This window comes from Ictalurus punctatus, chromosome 29, assembly GCF_001660625.3.
Source record: "Ictalurus punctatus breed USDA103 chromosome 29, Coco_2.0, whole genome shotgun sequence".
Taxonomy (NCBI): domain Eukaryota; kingdom Metazoa; phylum Chordata; class Actinopteri; order Siluriformes; family Ictaluridae; genus Ictalurus; species Ictalurus punctatus.
This window is the reverse complement of record NC_030444.2, coordinates 10,951,735-10,974,725: the sequence shown is the minus strand read 5'-3', so window position 1 is coordinate 10,974,725 and position 22,991 is coordinate 10,951,735. Positions and strand designations below refer to the sequence as shown.

General features: G+C 37.9%; 1 protein-coding gene across 2 annotated transcripts in view; it reads right to left on the bottom strand.

Annotated features, from left to right (window-relative positions):
• nrxn2b (neurexin 2b) overlaps positions 1 to 22,991 on the bottom strand; it is a 659,496-nt gene that overhangs the window by 234,179 nt on the left and 402,326 nt on the right. For both annotated transcript variants that reach the window (XM_047152219.2, XM_017461810.3), the window contains 2 exons: positions 10,896 to 11,069; positions 6,700 to 6,819 (listed from right to left, as the gene is read on the bottom strand). In XM_047152219.2, coding sequence (XP_047008175.1) covers positions 6,700 to 6,819; positions 10,896 to 11,069 — 294 coding nt within the window. The remainder of the gene's footprint in view (positions 1 to 6,699; positions 6,820 to 10,895; positions 11,070 to 22,991) is intronic.

Below are 22,991 nucleotides of genomic sequence, written 5' to 3'. Positions count from 1 at the left end.
CCTGATCTTCTGTGTGTATGATTTCCAGCTGGTCAAATGGCATTAGTAGCTCTGGCTGGATCAATGGCACTGTCCCTCCGTGATCGTTTAGATAAGCTAGGAAAATGGATATGGACGATAGCCATAACCATCTAAAGGTAAAATTTAATAAAGGAGATATAGACAGAAAAAAAAATTGAGGGAGCGTTTGACAGCCTTCTTGGGTTGTAAATGAACTAAACTTCCCATAATTATTGCAATGTAATCAACTTTTTTATTTTATTTTTATAAATAGAATCCTTAATTATTTATTATATGAATGATGAACAATACTTACCGTAAGCTGTAAACATAGCAGACAAGCGCTTGGTCAGCTTATACTTCAAGCCATGGGCACACTTTTTGTTTCCAGGAGGACACATCAAATTAACAAAAACATTGTCGTTATTTTATTAATCCGAAAAGTCCACATAGCGAATTAAACAACGTGGAAAAAGTCCTTAACATCTCGCATACGCAGTACGATTCCTGACTTTGATTTAGTATTTCATTCAAATTAAGGGCATGAGTAAATGTCAGAGCATGGTATTAAAAAAAAAAACTCTAATTCACAAGGATGTGCTGGATCAAGTGCTAAATTAAATTAATACAAGTACAATTATGACTACAATAAGAGTAACTTTCCTAGCATAATGCGCTCAGAGATCCAAAGACTCAGAGCTGTTATCTTGGCAAAGGGAGGTAGCTCAAAGTATTGACTAAAGGGTGCCAATAATTGTTGCACACCTATATTTAACAAAGATTTTTTTGGATAAAACGTGTTTTGTTTGCAATTGTTCTATATCCATGAGAGCAGAGTATTTTTGTGAATTTGTACACACAGTACTGTTTAAGTACACTTGCCAAAGTCACTCAGATCCTTACGCTTGCCCATTTTTCCTGCTTCCAACACATCAACTTTGAGAACTGACTGTTCACTTGCTGCCTAATAAATATATCCCACCACTTGACCGGTGCCATTGTAACGAGATAATCAATGCTATTCACGTCATTGTCTGTAGTTTTTATGCTTATGGCTAATCAGTAATGAGTGATAAATAAGAATTTGGGACTAGATTTAGATTGTTCGAAGGAATAAAATATCTCAGTTTGGCAGGTTTAAGGATGAACCATGATGGAGAAGTACGGGATCCATTTGCCAAAAAAAAAAAAAAAGAAGAAGAAGAAAAAAAAAAGTCCAATATCTTCCATGCGGAGCTGCTTTTATCACGCCATAAAAAAATCGACTGGAGTGCTTGCATACACACATATAAAGAGAGGAGGAAAAAAAAGAAACAGACACAGGGTGCTGCTAATGGAATGCTTTAAACCACGATTTATAAACCATCAACAACACAATTTACCCTCCCAGTACTGGCCAGCAAAGTGGTGCTGCGTGTAATTGCTTTCCTCCTCATGTTTTCTTGATTTCTTCCTTTCACTCATTTCTCTTTCTCCATTGTTCCTGTCCTTCTCTCTCTCCATTTCTCTCTAGCTTTTAGTGCAGAATAAACCGGCCTTCGCCGATAACAGCTGGAGGAGTCAGCGGAGCAGAAGCAATTACTTGCGACATTAATTGCTCTTTAAGACACGCTACGCTTAAGGAGCAATCGGTTTAATAATTTTCAAAAGAGGATTCGGGCCTGCGGCTACAGAGCGCCAGAGGGAGCGGTCACAGCCGGCTGTGGCATCCTGGGAAGTGGTTATTGCAACATGATAGCCCAGTGATGTTGACTCGTCAGAGATACGATGAAAGGAGACATAAACGAACATGCTGCTGGTATCGAAAAACACATTATCATGCAAATTGAAGGCAGCAACATGAAAGGGATCCGCAAATCAGAAGGAATGCTGGGACGACCGGTTATTCAAGTAGCTGTCCCATTATTATTGGATGGCTAGCCCCCGAGATATGCTAACTGGCTACAAGCAAATAAGCAACTGAATTCATCAAGATTTGCAAAGCTTGAGTTGAAAAGATGGGCATAACGTTTAAAAATATCTGTATTTGTATCTGCTTAGTGCTCGAGATAGCTACAGTTGAGGTCATAAGATTACATACGCCTTGCAAAATGTTACTAATTTTAAATAATAATTGGATCATAAAAATTGCATTTTGTTGTTTATTTAGTTCTGCCCTGATTAAGCTAATTATTTCCCATAACAGATGTTCACATATAGTCCACAAGACACAATAATAACCGAATTTACACAAATGGACCAGTTCAAAAGTTTACACACGCTTGATTATTAATACCGTGTGTCGTTACCTGGATGATCGACTGTTTTTATGTTTTGTGAGAGTTCTTCATGAGTCCCTTGTTTGTCCTGAGCAGTTAAACTGCCCACTGTTCTCCAGAAAAAAATCCTCCAGGTCCTGCACATTCTTTACTTTTCCAGCATCTTCTGCATATTTGATGCCTTTCCAGCAGCGGCTATATGATCAATCTTTTCACACTGAGGGACTCATACATGACTATTACATAAGGTGCAAACGTTCACTGATGCTCAAGAAGGCAGCACGATAGATTAAGAGCCGGGGGGGTGTAAACTTTTGAACAGGATGATTGGTGTACATTGTTAGCATTTGAAAGATCTATTTTCTTTTCCATTTAGTTCTGCCCTTCAGAAGCTACATAAGATATTTACATGTTTCCCAGAAGACAAAAACAATAAATAATACCCTGTGGAACGTTCTAGAAAGCTTTCTATCTAATGTGTCGAAGTAAGCTACCTAGCTATCTTTCAAAAGTTATTTTATTTGATTATTTTATTGTTTAACACGGATAATAACAGGTACCTGATAGTACGTGATCCGATTTACGCTAGTGTTTGGGTTTGTTAGGTTGGTATGATTTTTCCCGGTACAATTTTCATTAAATAATGATAAAGAGCAATGAAAAACGTGTACACGCGTACAAGATTTTTAAAACGTTTATTTTTCAGGATCCCAGCAGAGATCGCTGGCCTGCAGTCAAACTTGGCGATGTGTATTTGGAGCGACAGCTCTATAAATAAATCAAAAATACTGTGTGTGTGTGTGTGTGTGTGTGTGTGTGAGGATGATGATGTAGTGTTAAGGGGCGGAGTCCTGAAATTTGTCAACACAAAGAACCAGGTTTCTATCTCTGCAATACAACTAGTCTATACCGTGCCTTGCATAAGTATTCACCCCCCCTTTGAAATTTCCCACATTTTGTTACAACCTTGAGCTGAAAATGACTTCATTTAGATGATCAGAAGTCACCCTGGTATAAACGATGGATATTGAGATGTGTATTGATTAAAAAATACAAAAAAAAAAAAAAAACACAATCAGAAAACAGTGTTCAAAAGGTTTTGTTGGACAAAAGCACGGGAAATTGAAATCCTAAGAACAGGATTTCCTGAATTTTTTTTTTCTCCCTAAATCAGGACTTGATCTCTCATTTGAGATGTTTCTTTTTTTTAAATTTTATTTATTTATTTTTTTTTAAATAAAAGTGAGACTGGTTAGAGGATATAACATTAAACGGATAAAAACACACAATTATATGAGCACAATTGTTGGCTAAATCTCTGCGGTGTACAGTGTGTGTGTGTGTGTGTGGGTGGGGGGGGGGGGGTGAATTAGAATTCGAAGCGTCAACATTTTTTTTTTTTTTTCAGTAAATATATTTCCAATGAGGCTATTCACATGGAATTCTCACCAGACATCAGTATTAACTCAAGAAATCCGGAAATATAAAGAATCCACAACATTAAAGTCCATAAATAAAGTTATGTGTAATAAAGTGGAACCGATTTGCTCAAATGTACGACCCTCTAGTCTTAAACACACAGGCAGGCCATCGTAAAAAATCTGTCTCGTTCACCATGGCTGTCTGAGCTCATCAGCTTTCGTTAAGGAGAACATCCCGAACATTCTCATGGTACGACCTCAGGAAGGAAGCGCTAAATCTGGGACTGAAAAGACGAGACTGCACACCGCTAATGTGTCTGGGTCTCTGCCTTGACAAAAGTGTTGAAACAGAAACAGAAGCAAACAGCAGTGAGATATGAACAGAATAAAAGAGGTGTGTGTGTGTGTGTGTGTGTGTGTGTGTGTGTGTGTGTGTGTGTGTTTATTGAAATGGAGAGACAGAGACTTGGATGGATCTGCAGTCATTGTGTTGTTATGCATGAGAGCACTACCGCAGAGCTACACTTTTATTTCAACACACACACACACACACACACACACACACACACACACAAAGCTCTGCCTGACCACGTCCTTCCTGACACCTCGGGGAAGACAGAGATGAACAAAGGGACGGATGAAATTGAAAAAGCACAGAAAGACGAAGAGGATCGAATGTGACATTACGAGAGAACGGGGGACAAAACCAGACAGAGCGTGAAGTGATAGAGGATAGAGGGAGAGATAAAAAACATGAAGGGATGAATAGCAATACTGATTCTTATTTAAAGTCGTTTCTGGGGTGTGTACTGTGTGTGTGTGTGTGTGTGTATGTGGGGGTGGAGTCACACTTTTACACGACTCTGCATGTGTCTCCATGTGCATGTGTGTGTGTGTGTGTGTGTGTGTGTGAGTGTGTAATTTATTTGCAGATGAGCTTGTGTCTCACACTGTGGCAAAGCAAATTGACACGTCGCTCATACCAGACTGTTGCCGAATAATAATATTATAGCTGGTATGTGTGTGGGTGTGTGTTTGTGTGTTTGTGTGTGTGTGTGTGTGTGTGTGTGTGTGTGTGTGTGTGTGAGGATGATGATGTGGTGTTAAGGGGCGGAGTCCTAAAATTTGTCAACACAAAGGACCAGGGTTCTATCTCTACAATACAACTAGTCTATACTGTGCCTTGCATAAGTATTCACCCCCCTTGAAATTTTCCACATTTTGTTACAACCTTGAGCTGAAAATGGCTTCATTTAGATGATCAGAAGTCAAAAAATCTGGTCGAAATCCTCACCATTAACATCAGTAGAAGAGCAAACACATACATACAGTCATTTTAAACCATGCACAGATGAGGAAACCAGAGAGAAACCAGCAAGTATGTTCACAATTCTATTCCAGTCTGCAATTTTAATCTCGATTACTGGAATCCGAATAGCTCCGACGTGTTCATGTTCCCTATTACTGAACGGTTAAGTCAATAGTTCCATTTGGAACCGAGCGTAAACGACTCGGTTGCTTTTCAGAGGTGAACAAATCATAAATACATTATGTAAAAGCTCCAGTGTGAGGTCCAGTCCTGTGTTTTGGCTCCTTGTGAAACTTAATCAGCTATGCTAAAAAGTGCTAAAGAAATGAGCTAGCTGGCTCGTTAAGTGCGTTCATACACACCAAAGGAAACAAACAAGTGTGTAGTAGGATTATTGCCCTCATCTCATCAAGCAGATTAGCCTTTGATAATCTCTAGGCTTTCTAACAAACCAGACATGCGTGTCCTGGATGCCTGGACTACTGATTTGTCCACCCCTACCATAGCTTCCCATAGTTAACATGCAGTTTTCTCTCTGATTTATGTTTAATAGTAATTTCATGCCTTTCTAAGTATTATTCACTAATCTCTGCTCATTACCATGCTTGACACAATAACCCTCAGTTGTAGTTGTACTGCTAGGCTAAGCAAAACTTAGAAGGCATGCAAGTATAAAAAAAATACAAATAAAAAAAGGCTTCCACAGGTTCAGCACTAGCGCAGATGGAATAATAATTGCCCTCATCTACCTCGTGAAAAGAATAGCTGGACACTGAGAGCTAGCTATCTTACACATCTTAACAGAAATCCCTTCTCTAATAGACAAAGTCACACAACTATAATTGGGGAGGGTGTGTATGTGTGTCCAGGCTTTCAATTATCTCTAGATTAAGTCTGGCATACCAGAAGGGAGATGCCTAAGATCCAATTAATCATCAGAATAAATCAGCCGGTTAAACGACGTTAAGGAATTAGCAACAAAATTCCCACCGCACAGTGGCTCGATAGAATTATCAAGCTGAATTGAGGCGATAGTCTTAGGTTGACTTTCCTCTAACTCTTTTTAAGGACTTTCCAGAGGAGCTCAGCGGGTAGCAGGCGCAAAGCGAGTTCAAGTCAGTTCGCCATTACTGATTACCTAAGCCCAGGTAGCACTGAGCACTTCAAACACAGCCTTATAGCTCTTCCTATAAACCTTTCATCTGTCTTTTACCCCTTCTCTTTACTGCACTCTCGCCCTCCTGTGGGTTTTAGCTCGTGCCTCGCTGTAGTGATGCCTAAACGCACAGAATGGAGTCTGGGTAAAGGCCGGAGTGCTCATGAAAGCCCGGTGTGGCATCCTTTAATAATGACATCAGATGTGATGTATATCTTTTGGAATTTGTAAACATGTGATCATGTTTCTGAGCTGAAGAAAGAAGAAAAAAAAGAAAAAAACAACAACCAGTGCCACTTCAGTATGTCTGCCTGGATCAGAAAATCCACTGATGCTAGTTTCTTTTATCTTCTAAGTCTGACTACTCGACAAGAGGAGAAAAGCAGGCGATGTGACGGTGACAAAGCTGAATCCTGACATCCACGTGGCAAGGGCAGCCAACAAAACCAAAACGCACTCTACAGATAACTCTACAAATCTACCCTGACTCCATAACCAAACTGACCAAACGCCAGCAGCTGACCAGCAGAGTGAGAAAGGAAATGGAAAACTCACGATCGCTACAGTACGAGCCCCCATAGGACGTCATGCTACAGTCGCACGAGAAGCCCTCCCACTGCTGCAGACACACCCCCTGATTATGGCAGGAGTCCTCCGTGCAGGTGGTGCTGGGTCCTTCACACAAAAACGCACATACAAATGTTAATATGTTAGCAATCAACCGACATGTACACAAATAAAAGTTACAACTTATACAACACATGACATAGTTGCGATGTCAACTTGACAACCGTAAACATTACAAATGCTATTCTTACAGGCGTACCGATCATAAAGGCTACTTTGGTCATCTTTTATGTTAAGCAGACATACCACCTACGTCACATGACATAGTTGCTATGTCAACTTGACAATTGACATAAATCATTGTAAACATTACAAATGCTTATTCCTACAATCATAACGGTCATAAAGGCTACGTTGGTCATCTTTAATGATAAGTTGACCTACCACCTACGTCACATGACATAGTTGCTATGTCAACTTGACAACTGACATAAACCATTGTAAACATTACAAATGCTTATTCCTACAGGTGTACCTGTCATAAAGGCTACTTTGGTCATCTTTTATGTTAAGTTGACATACCACCTACGTCACATGACATAGTTGCTATGTCAACTTGATGTCAACTGATAAATAAAGGGGTTAAGATATGTAAGTATGGTTCACGTGCATGCTTTTTCCTCACTGGAAAGGACTACAGTATAAAGCCATCTAATGAAATAACTAGGGTACCTAGGTGTAAGTAATGTTTAAGTAACTAGGGGTGAATGTAAATATACTGTAAAGCAAAGCATACACGAAATATCGCAGCAGATTTAAACACTTTAGAATGCATTCATTTATTGAAATCAAAGCAGGAACTGCCTGAAGCATACTGGTAATACTAACAAGGAGCTGACTCACTTCATGAAAAAGTCATTTATCTCCACAGAAAAACACTTTATTTTTGCCCTGTAATGGGATGGGTGCTCAAATGAGACATTTAATTTGATCGGTAAAATATTCTACAAGCATGACAAGCTCATCAATCATATGCTAATCAGTTAAACACAGAATGTTGATTTACACATAGTTACAGATTGGGGTGTGTCTTGTCATAGACATGAATAGATGCCGCATTGGCCGCTTTGGCTCGTTGCTGCAATAAGTCAATGTGTCCGCCATATTGATCCGGGCAAGACCGCTCTATAAACAAATACAAGTAAACGGGGGGAGCTGCGTTTTTTTTTATTTTTTAATGTATAGAAAAAGCACAATAACGTTTATATTTCTCTAACGATTTCATTGATTTATGGTCTACGTGGAGTACAAAAAAAAAAAAAAAAGAAAAGTTCTGTCTCCAGTCACTTAGAATCTCGATAGTTAGATTTGGAAAATTATTCATTGTGATAAGGATTTGTGAAAACTTACGCTTGGTTAATAAATGCTGAGATGTCCCTAATATAAAATAATTTAACGTACATGAAATGTGCATAACGTTTTTTTCATTGTGGAAATGGATTTTTCTGTCTTCAAGCCCATTTTTATTTATTTTTTTAGCTTTTCCTGTGCTCCGGGTCAGAATTCTGTTAACAAAGCGCGTTCACTTTGAAATATCATTTATCGGTGGATCCGATATTACAAAACCGATATCCAATTATGGAAAAATGCATAAATACCGGGAAACATATCTGTAAAAAACGATCATCGGTCGATCTCGATTCATAACCACTTACTCCAACAACTTTCAGTCATCATAAAGATTATTTTGTCAATGTTGATGTCAAGTGAACTGACATGAGGTGAGGTTATCACAAATGGCAACGCTTGTCACTAATTCTCACTACATCATAAACATACATAATCCCTTAAGAACAACTGATATAAACCTACATTTATAATCTCTAATTCCACCAGATCTCAGCTGTCATAAAGACTGCGTTTGTCAATATTCATGTCAACTTGACATAACACCCAAGACATGACATGACACCTGGATTTATAGCTCAGTGGATTTCTGGTATGTCAGAGCTACATAATGGCAATAAAGCTTATACTTTGGAAAAATGACAAAGCTGAAACTTCCAAATATCCTGAACTTGACACTTGCTCATGGTGGTAACATTGACGTGTCATATTTATGCTTATAAGGTTGCTATGAATACTTATCGCAATGCCACTTCGATGAAACGTATATATTTTATTTAGCTTTTACTAAAAACGTTCATGAATGTCCGTAGCTAATTCGGGACACTGTCTTGACATGGCTATGTTTATTTTCTCTGACACATTTTACTATGCACAGATTTTTTCTGAACAACATATTCCACTGTTATAACACTGTAATGACAGTTATGTATATATTTTCTCTGACCCTAAGCCAGTGTGAGTTTGGGATTTATATTTAGACACATCACATCGTCACCGTTTTTGTGATAACACCATACAAGAAGTACAATGAACTAGAAAGTCAGTTCTTATGACACTCTAATGTAGCCTTGAAAGGGTTGACACGAAACACGAAAAAACCTATATTTAGATATTTGATCAATTTGACACCAGAAATGACATCTTTATCTTTATGAGAAGATAAAGCCTTTTAAAAATGTTTATCGAGGTTTATGTCAGTTGTCAGAAAGGCCTTATGTAGGCTTTATAAGCCTAAACATGCAAAACAAGAGAGAGAGAGAGAGAGAGAGAGAGATGCTGTATCTTATCTTACACATATCTATAACACATCTAGCTGTAATCGAAGACAGAACATCTGTTGCATCCTGATTTTTTTTTCTACTATATTAATTTTTCTCTCTCTCTCTCTCTCTCTCTCTCTCTCTCTCTCTCTCTCTCTCTCTCTCTCTCTCTCTCCTACCAGTGATGTTTCGCAGAGACAAAGCACTGCATGGTTTATCGTTTTTGTGATTAGGATTTTAGATCATCTAGACGCTATTTGATGTCACTGTAATTGCGGCATTTAACCATCAGATACAATCAGGTAATAAAGTCCAACGATATAATTGTAAGACGCCTGTGAAACTTTTAGACAAGCGTCCGATAACGGTCAAAACAAACAAGCAATAACGCTTTCCATTTTGAAAAGGCTGTACGAGTGAAGCTTAAGTACTCGATCTGCATTTAATACTCTCCAAAACAGAAATTACACGCTTGCTTTTGGGAAGATATGTAAGGTAATCAGGTTGTTTTGATAGAGGTAGACAGAGGTAAAGCCGAAACGCGATCTACGGCTCCGTGGGGAAATCACAGTACAGCACAGCAGATTAGAGCTTGTGTGCCACACAAATAAATAAATAAATACATACATTTTTAAAAAAAAATCCAGCCTAGGCTGAGTTTACAGTTACAAATAAAGTCTAAGCACAAAGCTGATATGTTTGTCTAGAATATTGCTGGCCGGGTCTATTATCAAACGCCACGGGATTGGGGCAAACGTTGGAGGAAGTGATGACTTTTAGCTGAGGTAAGGGCATTCTAGATGAGCTGTTACCATTACGCTTATAAAATAATGGTTGCCCTTTTACAGTTATTGTGTGCCTCTAAAGTTTTTTTTTTTTTTTTAAGTTCATAGAGGCCATTTTTGTGTAGTTTGGCGCTTTTTGCTGACACATGGGTCTTTGAGGACAAACAAATACCACATCATATAACCAGCTCTGTATGTGTATGAGGTTTTTTGCTTTATTGCAGTTGCTGAAAAATCAGCTACGAAGGTCAGCAAAAGTGGAACATGATACAATTAGGACTTACTGCATGTGTATTATGAAGACATGAATGTGCCTGTCCATTTTATTTCGATGTTCATGAGTGAAAAAAAGCGACTTATAACCAAAACAAGCAGATTGAAACATTCAGACGATCAATCTTTATTTATTTTTTTTTACTCATAGTTGCTTGATGGAAAAACAGGTTCAGGATGCTGTGGATTAGGGGTGTAATGCAATGCAATACCCAAAGGTTAATAGTCTTGTATTAGTGTAAATTAATGTCTTGTTTTACGCTTATCTCAGCATTTCAACTTTGCTAATTGGACTTCCAGGCACACACAACATTGTACTAGGCGTCGACCTGCCTGGAGGGCTAGCTACTGAATTTATCAATTGTCCAACCCTGATGTTATATCCAAACGTCTCCTTGTTTTAAAAAGAACAACCTCGTCAGCATGTGAATTAAAAGAGATTAAAGACGTCACTGACCGTCGCATCCTCGGTCCACCTGGCCCACCCTGTGGAGGGCGTCTGCAATCAGGTCTGGCAGCCTCCCGTTCAGGTCCACGGACGCCAGGCAGCCCTGGTAGCCGTCCCGGGATGCAATCAGCTTGGGCAGACTGTTATACATCGTCTTCCCCACACCACCTATATACAGCTCTCCTAAAGGAAGAGATGGAGAGAAAGGGAATGATTATTGATACAGTAAAGTGAAAAGAACAAACGTGAACATGTATCAATGTACAGTGCAGGATTGTTACAAGGTCCTCAAAACTAAAGGTAGAATAACAGACAGGACGTAGACAGGATGTTAAATATACAGGAATGTTCTTAGTGGTACATGACACATACTTTAGCCTATGTAAGTATTAGTAAAGGCATACTGAGATAAGTATTAACTGTGATAAAGACCGCATTCGTCAATGCTGAATGTTGAAGTTGACTTCAAACCTATGTCAAATGACATAACACTGTGTTATGATACTTTCCAAGCAGACTTGTGTTAGAACTGACTCTTTTTTCTTTTTTTTACTGCATGTCTAGTATAAGAGTCATATAATAGTGATGTGGCGTGTCAAATATTAAAACACATTCAGAGGATAAATACACAAAGGTGTCGTAAAGGTGTCATAGGATTGCCACAACATTACAGTAATATACATAACTCTGTAAACAAGGTGTCATGTCTTATAAGCAGACTCCAGAAACATTTGACTTAGGGCTCTAGAGAGAATATATCGTCTATCGTCTATATATCCACTATGTCGTGTTATACAGCAGATTTTCATGGTGTTTGATGTTTCCACCAAGTGTCAAGAACAGAAGACACTGCAGCTTTCACTCATCCTCACTTGGCAAGCTTTGACACGTCATGTCCATTAAGTCAGTTGTCTTAACTTTCTAACATGGATTATGTCAAAAATCTTAGTTCATGCATGGTGTTATTCCAACTTGACGATGAGAATGTCTTATGACACTATAATAAAGTTAGCAACTCTGTCTAGGAGTATAGTCATATCTCTAATAAACTATAAACACATCTGGTCGTGTTATAATGCATTCATAATGCAGTAGACATATTGTTATAATTATGAATGAAAATGCATTACACATTATAGCTGTCTTTATGATACATTATGATTTAGCAACAAGATGCATTATAAGTAGCGTTCGTAACACGTTATATTACTTTTCCTTCGTGCTTGGTGAGAAGATATAATGGTGATATAATTGGTTATAAGCACGACTTATAAAAATATTTCTTTGACAGTTTATAAATACATTATAAACAATGCTACGAACTGTAATGCCTTTTTAGAAGTAACTTTTTAGAAATATAACACATTATGAATGTAAGCAAGTATTTATACATATGGCCTTTATTGAAAGAGTTTATAAGGCTTTGTAAATGTATAGGCATTCACGTTAGTTGTTATGAATGGCTTATGTAGCACTCGTAGCCCTGTTGAGTAAAGTGTTACTGAAAATTCAGAATGCCAGCTTCAAGGGCAACTGGAAAAAAATGTATTTGGAGCAAGTAAGCGAAAATAAAAATAACTAGATCAATTTGGAGAAAGAGAGAAGTCTTAATAGTGAATGGAATCAGAACGGTCATGGATTTTATGATTTAACACAAGTCCTGAGTTGCAGTGAGTGCAAGGATGTGTGGAGGTTTGAAAGGGGGAGGGGGGGGGGCATTCAAACTGATCCAAATCATTCAAACTGCAGCATGCGGTGTTATAGACTGGGTGGAAGATGAAGACTTGTGGGAAATAAAAAAGGAGCATTATGCTGTAGTGTAGAGTGACAGGGTTGGGTTCACTGTAGTGACAAACAGACACTAAGGTAAGTACGGTGTGGCGACTGTAGCTAATGTCTATAATGTTTAAAACGACAAATACGAATAACTTTACTGTCATTGTACAAGTCAAGTACAGAGAGATTCAGTGCATATATCTATTCATCCATCCAGTTTCCGCACTGTTTATCCTACACAGGGTCGTGGGGAGCCTGGAACCGATCCCAGAGGCACAAGGCAGGGGACTCCCTGGACGGGGTGCCAACCCACTGCAGGGCACAATCGCGCACACACTCCCACACAGGCAGGCATTCGAACCCCCAATCCTGGAGATGCTCATTCTCAGTTCCAATTTCAGTTGTCTACTACTTGTATTGTTCTCCACTTGACATATCGCTTTGCTTGTATTTCCTCATTTGTAAGTTGCTTTGGATAAAAAACTAACATGCTAACATGCAAGTTTCATCATTTCAGAAATTTGCCATCCTACAGCAGTACCTCTAGTATCTCTAACGTGTTTGGTAACAGTACATTAGTCATATGATGTCTGCTTGGATTTGCGCCGAAAGCTTTTACGCTTATTTGCAGTGTTTAAAACACAAAGCATGGAAAATTACATTGTTCACTGTAAACCTAAAAATCAACCTAACTGTGTGTTGTTTCTTTTATGTACTGCATCTGTTCAGTTTGTGTCGGCTAAAACTTCTGTCGTTTTTTTCTTCCCCTCAGCTAAACCCAAACTGAAACGAACTATAACCAAATAATCAACGTGACTATTATTAACAAAATACTAAAACACCAAGACCAAAACTAAATTCCAATTAACTGTCAAAATGAATAATGTCAAATTATGAATATATTTCCTATTTGTTCCTGTATTTCAGTAGAATTAATTTATTATTAAATTTATTATTATTATTATTATTATTATTATTATTATTATTATTATTATTATTATTATTATTATTTCTGTTGCTGCTGCTGTTGTTATTAATTATTATAATGATTTGTTGCTGTGAAATTTCAGCTCACTTCTCCATCTCAGCCTCAAATAGTCTATTAGTGTATGGATTAAAAGGGCCTGTTCATCTCATTACTCGCCCCCTCCAATTTGTGTGATTGCTGATCTCTCGGACTCTCACTTTCTCTCTAAAGGACAGTACACTGGACTGCCCACTTAAGCTAACAGCCTCTAATTAACTCACAAGCAAGTGCCATCAGTTTTCCATAACAGAAAAAAATTTTTTACAAAATCACAAACTCACTTCTTTCCAGTGTGTGTGTCTATTTTCCATATAGTCTCAAGACAACTAGTTATTTCAGCACCATTGACATTCACTGATTGACGGCACATACAGTACGTACATCAGGATTGTCTTAAACACTTACTTAGCACATTTACTACTATACCTATACACTATGATGCGTTATAACACTGTTATATATAGATAACTAAATTGTAATACTAGAGCCTGTGTTATAATGCATTAGGACATTAATGTTTACAAAGCTTGAACAGATATGAGCAGATATTATAATATTCTATGACACCTGTCACTATGAAGTCTGATGCATGTAACTGTAAGTAATTATTAGCAATGATTGATTTCTGCTAGGCCATGTGTACGGGCCCGCGGGGGCGGGGCTTAAATCATGGTAAATCCTCTTTCCATGCACTACATAGTGCATTTCTAAAATTAATGAAAGGCTTATTTAGAAATGCGAAAGAACAGATGTTTTAAGCAGTGTTGTCTTTACATGGAAATGAAAACAACGGCCATCGATTTTCATTTCGAGTTGACTGAGAGATTGTCTTACTGTACTTACTGTACTGTACAAAAAACCTGTTGCATGAGGTACACAAAGTGCTTTATAAGCGTGTTGGAAATGTAAATTTGATTAACACTGCAATTCGAGGGCATTAAATTCGGTCCATCGGTCTGGCATATGAGCTTCGTAAAGAAGAAGCTGTGCTGAAATGGGGCTGAGAATGTAGATACCGTAAGTACAGCTCACAAAAAGGTAAGATGGCAGGTGGAGACACTTTTTTTGCCTCTCGGACCGAGACTGAATGCACGGTCCATCTGTATTAAAATGGTTACGGAACCTCATTTCAATGCAGCTTCTTATTCATGAATGCCAGGCTCAATGCTTTTAATGTCGTGCTAATCAAATTCACATTTTTAATATGCTTGTGAAGCATTATGTGTCTCAACTTTCTCAAAGGAGCTAATACACTTGTAAGATATGGATAAAAAACACAGTAGTTAACTCACAATGATAATGGGTGGTTGTGTAAACATGAAGTTACATAAAAACCACAGATATTATGGGTTTGACAAATGGATTTTACGCCATTTACGTCACTTAATGCTCTACGCCAAACTCAAAATTCTTCCCAGGCCACATCATCTAATGCTCTTCATTTTGTATTATTATCTGCTCTACATATTAACATTAATAACCTAAGCTCTAGAAGTAGAATAGAAAATATTTATGGGGTGAAAACAAAATTGCTAACAGAAGCCTATTCAACATTGTTTGTCATATGTGCTGTAAACCATAACCATCAGTTTGATCGTAGTGGTAAGGCTCTGGATGACGAACAGTCCGAGATTAGACTTGTCACTCTGAACAGATGGATATATCACCTTATGCTGTCGGAGTTTCTCAACCTAGAGACAGAAAGCAGGCTTTTAAAATCCGCTGTCCTTCCATCACCTTTCCATCTTCGATCGCATGGGATGTTTTTATCGACTGCCCCCGCAGTACGCATTTAGGATTGACAAACGTCTTGGGAGGGAACGTGCCAATCTCTTTCTTGATTTCTCATTCCTGTTGAAATGTTAACTTCCCTGAGAATTTCCTGAAGACTGCGGAACAATCCCCAAGTGTCTCTTTAATAAAAAGAAAGAAGCCTCGGCACTGTATCGGTGCTGTATTTTGACAAAAAGAGATGAGGAACTTTGTTCAACTCTTTTGGAACTTTTAAATGAAACTGCATGATCGATCCCTGAACTCAGCATCATAACAAAGATTCTGCTATAAAAACCTTTTTTTGTTGTTTGTTTGGTTCTTTCTTTTTTTTTTTTTAGATGTCGAAATGAATCGATCAAGTCGAGACAAGATATGAAGAGGAAAAAGGAAATGACTGCTGGACCTCTGTGTATCTGTGAATATTCCTTTACAGGGTCCCAGCTATGGTGCTCTCATAAGAGCATTTATCTTAGAGCGTTGAACAGAATTATTCATATAAAGTGGGGAAATGAAAGCCGTGAAGAGCGCTAATCAATTTATGGATTAGGTTTTCGTGAGCCAACATGCAAATGGAGTCATATCAACTTCTTCTTCTTCTTCTTTTTCTTCTTATTATTATTACTCTTATCATCAACATCATTATTATTAGTAGTATTATACTTCTCCTTCTTCTTATTATTATTATTATTATCCTTCTTCTTCTTCCTCTTATTATTATTATTATTATTAGTAGTAGTAGTAGTAGTATTTTCATTGCTATTATCATTATTAATGTATTATTATTATCCTTCTTCTTCTTCTTCTTCTTCTTCTTCTTCTGCTTATTATTATTATTATTATTATTATTATTATTATTATTATTATTATTATTATTTATTATTATTTTTTATCTCAGCAGCTCATGTGGTGCTTTTTCACTCATTCCAACAAATCATAACACATTTTCAGCAGCCAATTCAAAATTAGGATCACAGAGCAAGCGCTTATCAAGGTTACACTGGCATCTTCTAAGAAAGATGTTATTTTTACACATCCCAGACTAGTCAAATGCTTAGTTCTGCCTATTTGTGAAAGAAATTCTAGACATAAATGGTTGATGCAAAAATAAATAAATAAATAGCACGTTGGGTATACCACACGCTCAATAATAAAGACCAGACAATGCATTTTATGAGTTGAAATCTAACTATTCTTTTTGATCGATACCTCTGGAACACACACAAACACACACACACACACACCTACACACACCAGGCGGGACCTCTGATCAATAGCCATTCTACAGAATCTAGCAGGTCGATGCCTTGCCAATTTGCCATTTTTGTGGCGTGCACAGACCAACCCCACAGTTGGTTAAGATCATCAATAAGCTTCTGCGTCATCAGCTGCAAGCAATCCCACCCCGGAAGGCTTTGTATTCACTAACACTTTACTGAAATGCATTGCTCATAGGGCTACATGAAACCTACATAACCAGTTATGACAACTGACATAAACCCACATGCAATAGACATTTATAAAGGATCGTTCCCACAGGCAAGCTGAAAACGTTTTCACTACAAACACTTCCAATCACTGCTTTGTACTTAAAGGCAATATTCATTGGACTACATAAAACCTATGTAGCCTTTAATGACAAGTAACATAAACTCACATAGACATTTATAAAGACTCATTCCCATGGTCAGCAGCTGAAAACATTTCCACTCCAGACACACTTCTAATCACTGCTTTACATATGTAAATACTTTTCTTAAGGGCAGTATGTTCATAGGGCTACATAAAACCTACATAGGCTTTTCAGACAAATGATATAAACCCACATAGACATTTATAAAGGCTAAGTTTGATTTTGATGTTTGGCATGTCACATCAACAACACTGTGACTCCGAGCTGCGAAGTCAGTAATAAGGATAGCATCATGACTCAAAGTGGCATCGATAGAAACCTACGACCCTTGTCTTAGGTGTTATGTCAACCTCACTTCACACAAGGACAGCTGATACCTGCTGGAGTAAACCTTAATAAATTTTTGTGTGTGCAGAATTATTCCAGTTGTCCTTAACGGGTTATGTAGGTGTTATGTCGCCTAATAGCCATAAATTCCGTCTCTATCAAAAACAAGTGGCTTTCCTATATTTCCAATTCTGAATTCAAATCTAGACTTACAACCTACCTGTACACGGTGTTTAATCATGCTCGACAGGGACTAGTCAGATACATTTGTTGCGAGTATTGCTTTGCTACTTATCTGTCTGGCTTTTTATACTTTACTTCATTGTTTTATTCTATGTAAATTAATTGAAGCAATACAAGTTGTTTTAAATCGGCTTTATGCGTAAATCATACTTATTTATTTATTTATTTATTTATGTATTTATTTACTGCAACCCATGACTAGCTTGAATCATGTGTGTAGAAACAAGTCCTACAGTAAATAAGGGTATCTACAGATATACTGTATCTGAATCAAGCAGTTTTGAAAAGATGATCTATTATTGATGATCAGTATGATCTATTATTATAATACCCTTTTATCACGCTGAAGTTAGCGAGACAGAGAGAAAGAGATAGAGAGACAGAGAGAGAAAAGGAGTGTTATAATTCACATGTCTACTCCATTTCTATCTCGCCAGTCTTTTCTGCTGATCACAGCTTCATGGCCAACAATCGGCTGATTGCACTGTGGTGCAGATTGATGACACACTCGCACCTTTTTTTCCACAGCTGCACTTAGACACAAAAGCCAAAAGAAGAGACAAGAGTTTCAACTGTATATATAGTTAGATAGCTATCGTGATATTATGCTTTGATTAAAAAAAAGAAAATAATTATATATTATATACGCAAGCAGCGTTATCTTTCAGTGTCCAGCCCCACAGTAAACAGCAAGTGTTTTACTTTTGTAAAAATGTGTATTATAATCAGCTCTGAATATCTCTTTGGCAAAGATGACAAGTAAGTACAAGGATATATCACCAAGATTAATTAGGCTTCAGTACAACCTTATGTGTTAATGGACTAAAGAGCAAAGATCAAGGCCACTCTGATATCATTTGCTAAAATTGCTGCTATTAGAGGTGTTAAAAATGAAACATAATGTTTGAAAACTACTCTTGTTGTGAGATACAGAGTGCAGATTGTTTGCAGTGATTAAAATAAAATGAATGATGTTCATCCTCTCCTCTTTTGTCCTCTCATGTGTCTCACTTATCCTTGAAACAAAAAAATGTTTTCAACAAACGTCACTGAGAATTTCTTTCACTAAGGAGGAAGCAGGAATCACTGTCTCAGCCTTGTGTGTTATGGCTCCCATGTTCTTGAGCTTGTTTTGCTTTTTATTTCAGTCTGGTCTCCACCTTGCCCTGTCATTGGTTCGTTGCTTGACTGTGTTCATCTTTTCTGTGTTTAGTTTTGAGTTCGTCTATTTATACCTTGTGCAAAATCATAAACATGTCTTAATGGTAGCTGATTCCGATTGGAATTGGTTTATGTCAGAAATCAGGAAGAGCTTCTATAGGTTTTACGTAGCCATATGAATATCTTGCATTCTCTCTCTATACACACAAGTGACTTCAAGACCATCTATGTTTTTTTGTAGTCCTGTCCTCGGTTTGTTGCCTTATTGTGTTCACCTGTCCCGTGTTTAGATCTCATAAGTTTGTCTATCTATGCATTACTGTGTCTGTGTCTATCCCAGGGGACTTGGGGCGCGACGTGGGGGACACCCTGGATGAGATGCCAGCCCATTGCAGGGCAGAATCACACACACATTTACACACTACGGACAATTTGGAAATGCCAATCGGCCTACAATGCAAGTCTTTGGACTGTGCGAGGAAACCCGGAGAAAACCCCGAAGCACAGGGAAAACATGCAAACGCCGCACAAACAGGGCGGCAGTGACGGAAATCGTACCCCCAACTCTGGAGGTGTGAGGCAAACGTGCTAACCACTAAACCACCATCCCCCCCTATATTAACATTAAAATCCTTTTTAATGTACATTTTGTAAGTAGAAGGAATATGAGACTAATAACAAAAGTAGGTAGTTAGCACGGTGATGGTATACATTTATTCACATTTAACCCTATAAATTCCTCTGGGGCAGTAGACTAAAACTTCCGAGGCAGTCTTTCTTGAGTCTTCCTTAATCCACAGATGTTTTGTTAATTGGCTAATTAGTAGAATCATGTGTATTAAAGCATGGATACACATTATGGGAAACACTGATTAGTCTATAGTGACTCTACATAAAAATACATCTATAGACTTGGTGTCATTTAAATTAAAAACAAGTTTCATCTATCAAATTATTATTTTTTTTATTTGTTTACCTCTGCTTGTTATGCATTATATAATATAATGTATTACTAACAGAAAAACATAGGGCCAGTTTGTTCTCGCAAGACCCCATTTATAAGCTAATTAGCTTTGCAAGCTTATACACATTTTGGTAATAGCTTCAAACATTAGCATATTTAAATATAGGCAACTCGGTGTTTATGTCCAGCTTTAACACTAGGAAGTATGTTTACTCCAGTTGGAATGCACCCCACTGTTGTGTTCCATGCTAATTAGTTGGCATTGCATACATTAAAATGAAGAAAACCTGGATTAAGCTGCTGTTTCAGCAACAGCTAACTGGCTTAGAAAAGATGGCATGACTGCTTAGGACATTCAAAGCACCTAAGCCCTGTCAAACGAATCCAGCAATTACGGTGACATTTCAGTACACAAGGCTGGAACTAATCCAAGATGGCAGGAAACACATTTGTATCACTTTGATGTCTCTCTCACTCGCTCTCTCTCTCTCTATACACAAACACTCAAAAATGATATGTGACACCATTGAAACGTGATCTTAAGTGCTTGTTTGAATATTTTGCCCCCCCGTCTAATAAGGCACTATCCTATCTACGCACAATTGCATAGTGCTTTCCTTCTTAGGTGTCTTGTGATATTGTTGAAATCAATGTTCATGGCCTTTCTGATGGAAGCCATTTCCTTTCAGTAATTGCACCAAGACTGACTCAGAGGGTCTCTCCTGTTCGAAGTGGAGGCTCAAAAGTATCTAACATTCCCTTAACAGGTCTCGAGAAACACTCTCTTGCGCAAATAAAACCAATCAGAAGTCCAGCAAGGCTGCATACATGGCAAAGTGGGACTCCCTGTGCAATATCCCTGAGTTTTGCGCGAGCAGTCATGATGGCCAGACAGGGAAAAGGAGCCATTGCTTTGGTGAGAATATCACAGCATGTTTCTGAATGCACTATTATAGCTGGGTTTTCTTTCCGGATAATAGATATGCAACAGATATAATGCTTGAGTTGTAAAAAAAAATTCACAAGTCAGCAGGTTTATGCTTCTAGGAAACGAGGACTCTCTGTCACCTAGTTTAAACAGCAAAAATGCTGACAAGGTTGTTTTTTCTAAATTCTACTACCTTTCCTTTGGCCCATATCGCCTCTCGCTTTGCAATTTTCTCCCTTTTTTGCTGGAAGGATTACTCCAGAGGCGCTCTAATGGCCATGCACATGCTAACCATTCAGACAGTAAGATTCAATGAAGCCTGCATTATTAACTTGAGCTTGTTGTTCATACCATTAGCTGTGTCTAAATTATGAACTAGGCCAAACATGCTTAAACAAAGGGATACGCCAAGAATATGGAACGTACGCCATTGAGAATTCCTCATAAATTCAAACAAGCAAAGTGGTGGGATTTTGTTTGATATGATGAAATGGTGCAAATGCTAACCCTGTCCTGAATGCTAATTCCAGCCATTGTAACTTGCCATATAAATTGTCAGACTACTTTGATCTTGATGCTAAATAAAGAATGAAACCAGAAAGGGTGTGCTGTTCTAGAAAAATAAACAATAACGGATAACTGGAGTTATTGTACTGTTACCACCCAGAAGTTGATTAGACTTCAATTGAACCACATCCCTAAGTGTTTTATTCCTTTTACACAACAGCAATTTGCAAACAATTTCATTGATTGATTTAAGAATGGCACATTGTAGTTTAAAAAAAAAACAAAACAAACAAAAAAAAACAATTTATAGTTGCAAGCAAGCAAACAAACAAATACCCCAGACGGACAGACTCACAAAAACCCCAGTTTCTCATGTTACAGAGAAGCTGAAAAGTCCTCCACCCCGAATACTTTGTTGTCGGAAAACTTAATCTTCACTGTTACAAAGTGCTGGCATTGGAGCCTTATTTAAAAAAAAAAAAGTTTTAAATAAGCATGAATATCTATTACACATTTCATTGTTTATTTGACATCAAAAAGCTGTATGTCTATTGTAAGTCTTTAGTAAATGTTTAGGTACGTTTATGTCATACAGGGCTACGTAGCTCCTATGAACACCTTCAATTAAAGCGGCACAGTGATTTCAATCTGGATCATTTCAGCTACTCTGGGGGTTTTTTTCATCCCTTTATTCTGATCCATACTGGTTTGTCTTGAGGAATGTGACGTCCATGTTCTTCCAATTTCCAGCTTTACTGACACAGCTGCAGATTCCTGTCACTGATACGGGACCTCTTGAGTAAAATTGGTCATAGTGAGGTCAAATTTGCTTTAGGATACTGTCATGGTTACGGGCATAAAAAATGACAAATGAATTCGGGCAGGATGTGGATCTCATAGGGGGTAAATATAAGGTGAATTTATCAAGAATGCTGGCTTTATATCTTACCTAGCTCTGTTGGTATATACTAATAATAAATACTATATACACTTTAACCATATTTATAGTAAAATGAACCCCTTGAAACATCTTACATATTTCTGGATGGTCATACAACATATTTAGTATTCAGTCTGTGTCCCCTTTAATGGGAAATACACTCTCTTTTACTGTATCTTCTCAAACCACCAGTGGTATACCGCACATCTATAATGTCCACTTGTGATTAATGCATTCACTTTCATTGCCCCAGGAGCTCCAAAATAAAGTCTTGGCCCAAGCTCATTAATAAATAATGCTTAAAAAGTATAACAAAAGCATAACTGTTTTTGATCCATGTCCTGTCCATATCCCTGAAAGCTACTGCAAATGGGCCAGTGAGGACGTTTCACTCTGTCCAAATTTTCAAAAGGAAATGGTTAGAGATGGTTTTAAAAAGCCTCCTTGACCGCTTCAAATGTTCCATGAGGAACCCATGAGCTCATCTTACAGCAGGTTTAATTTAAAAAGTCTGGGAAAGAAGGAGACTGAAAAGAAAAGATGAAAAAAAATAATATCCCACTCTCTTCTGAGCTGAACTCTGAAACATCCATTTAGGCAAGTCACAGTTTTGAGATGAGATTTGGCTTTGAGACGAGCACATTCATTTACACCTAAGTGCCTTTTAACCAGCATCATTTCACTGAAAGGATTTCACCGGCAAGATTCATTACAGGTTGAAAAGGGAGGGCGGGGGGGATCCTGTCTTTTAGCTTCACAAGCACTATCAGCATCTCAGCTGTGATGAAGACCAGGAACTGTCAATTGTTTCCTCTATCAGTGCAAGAGA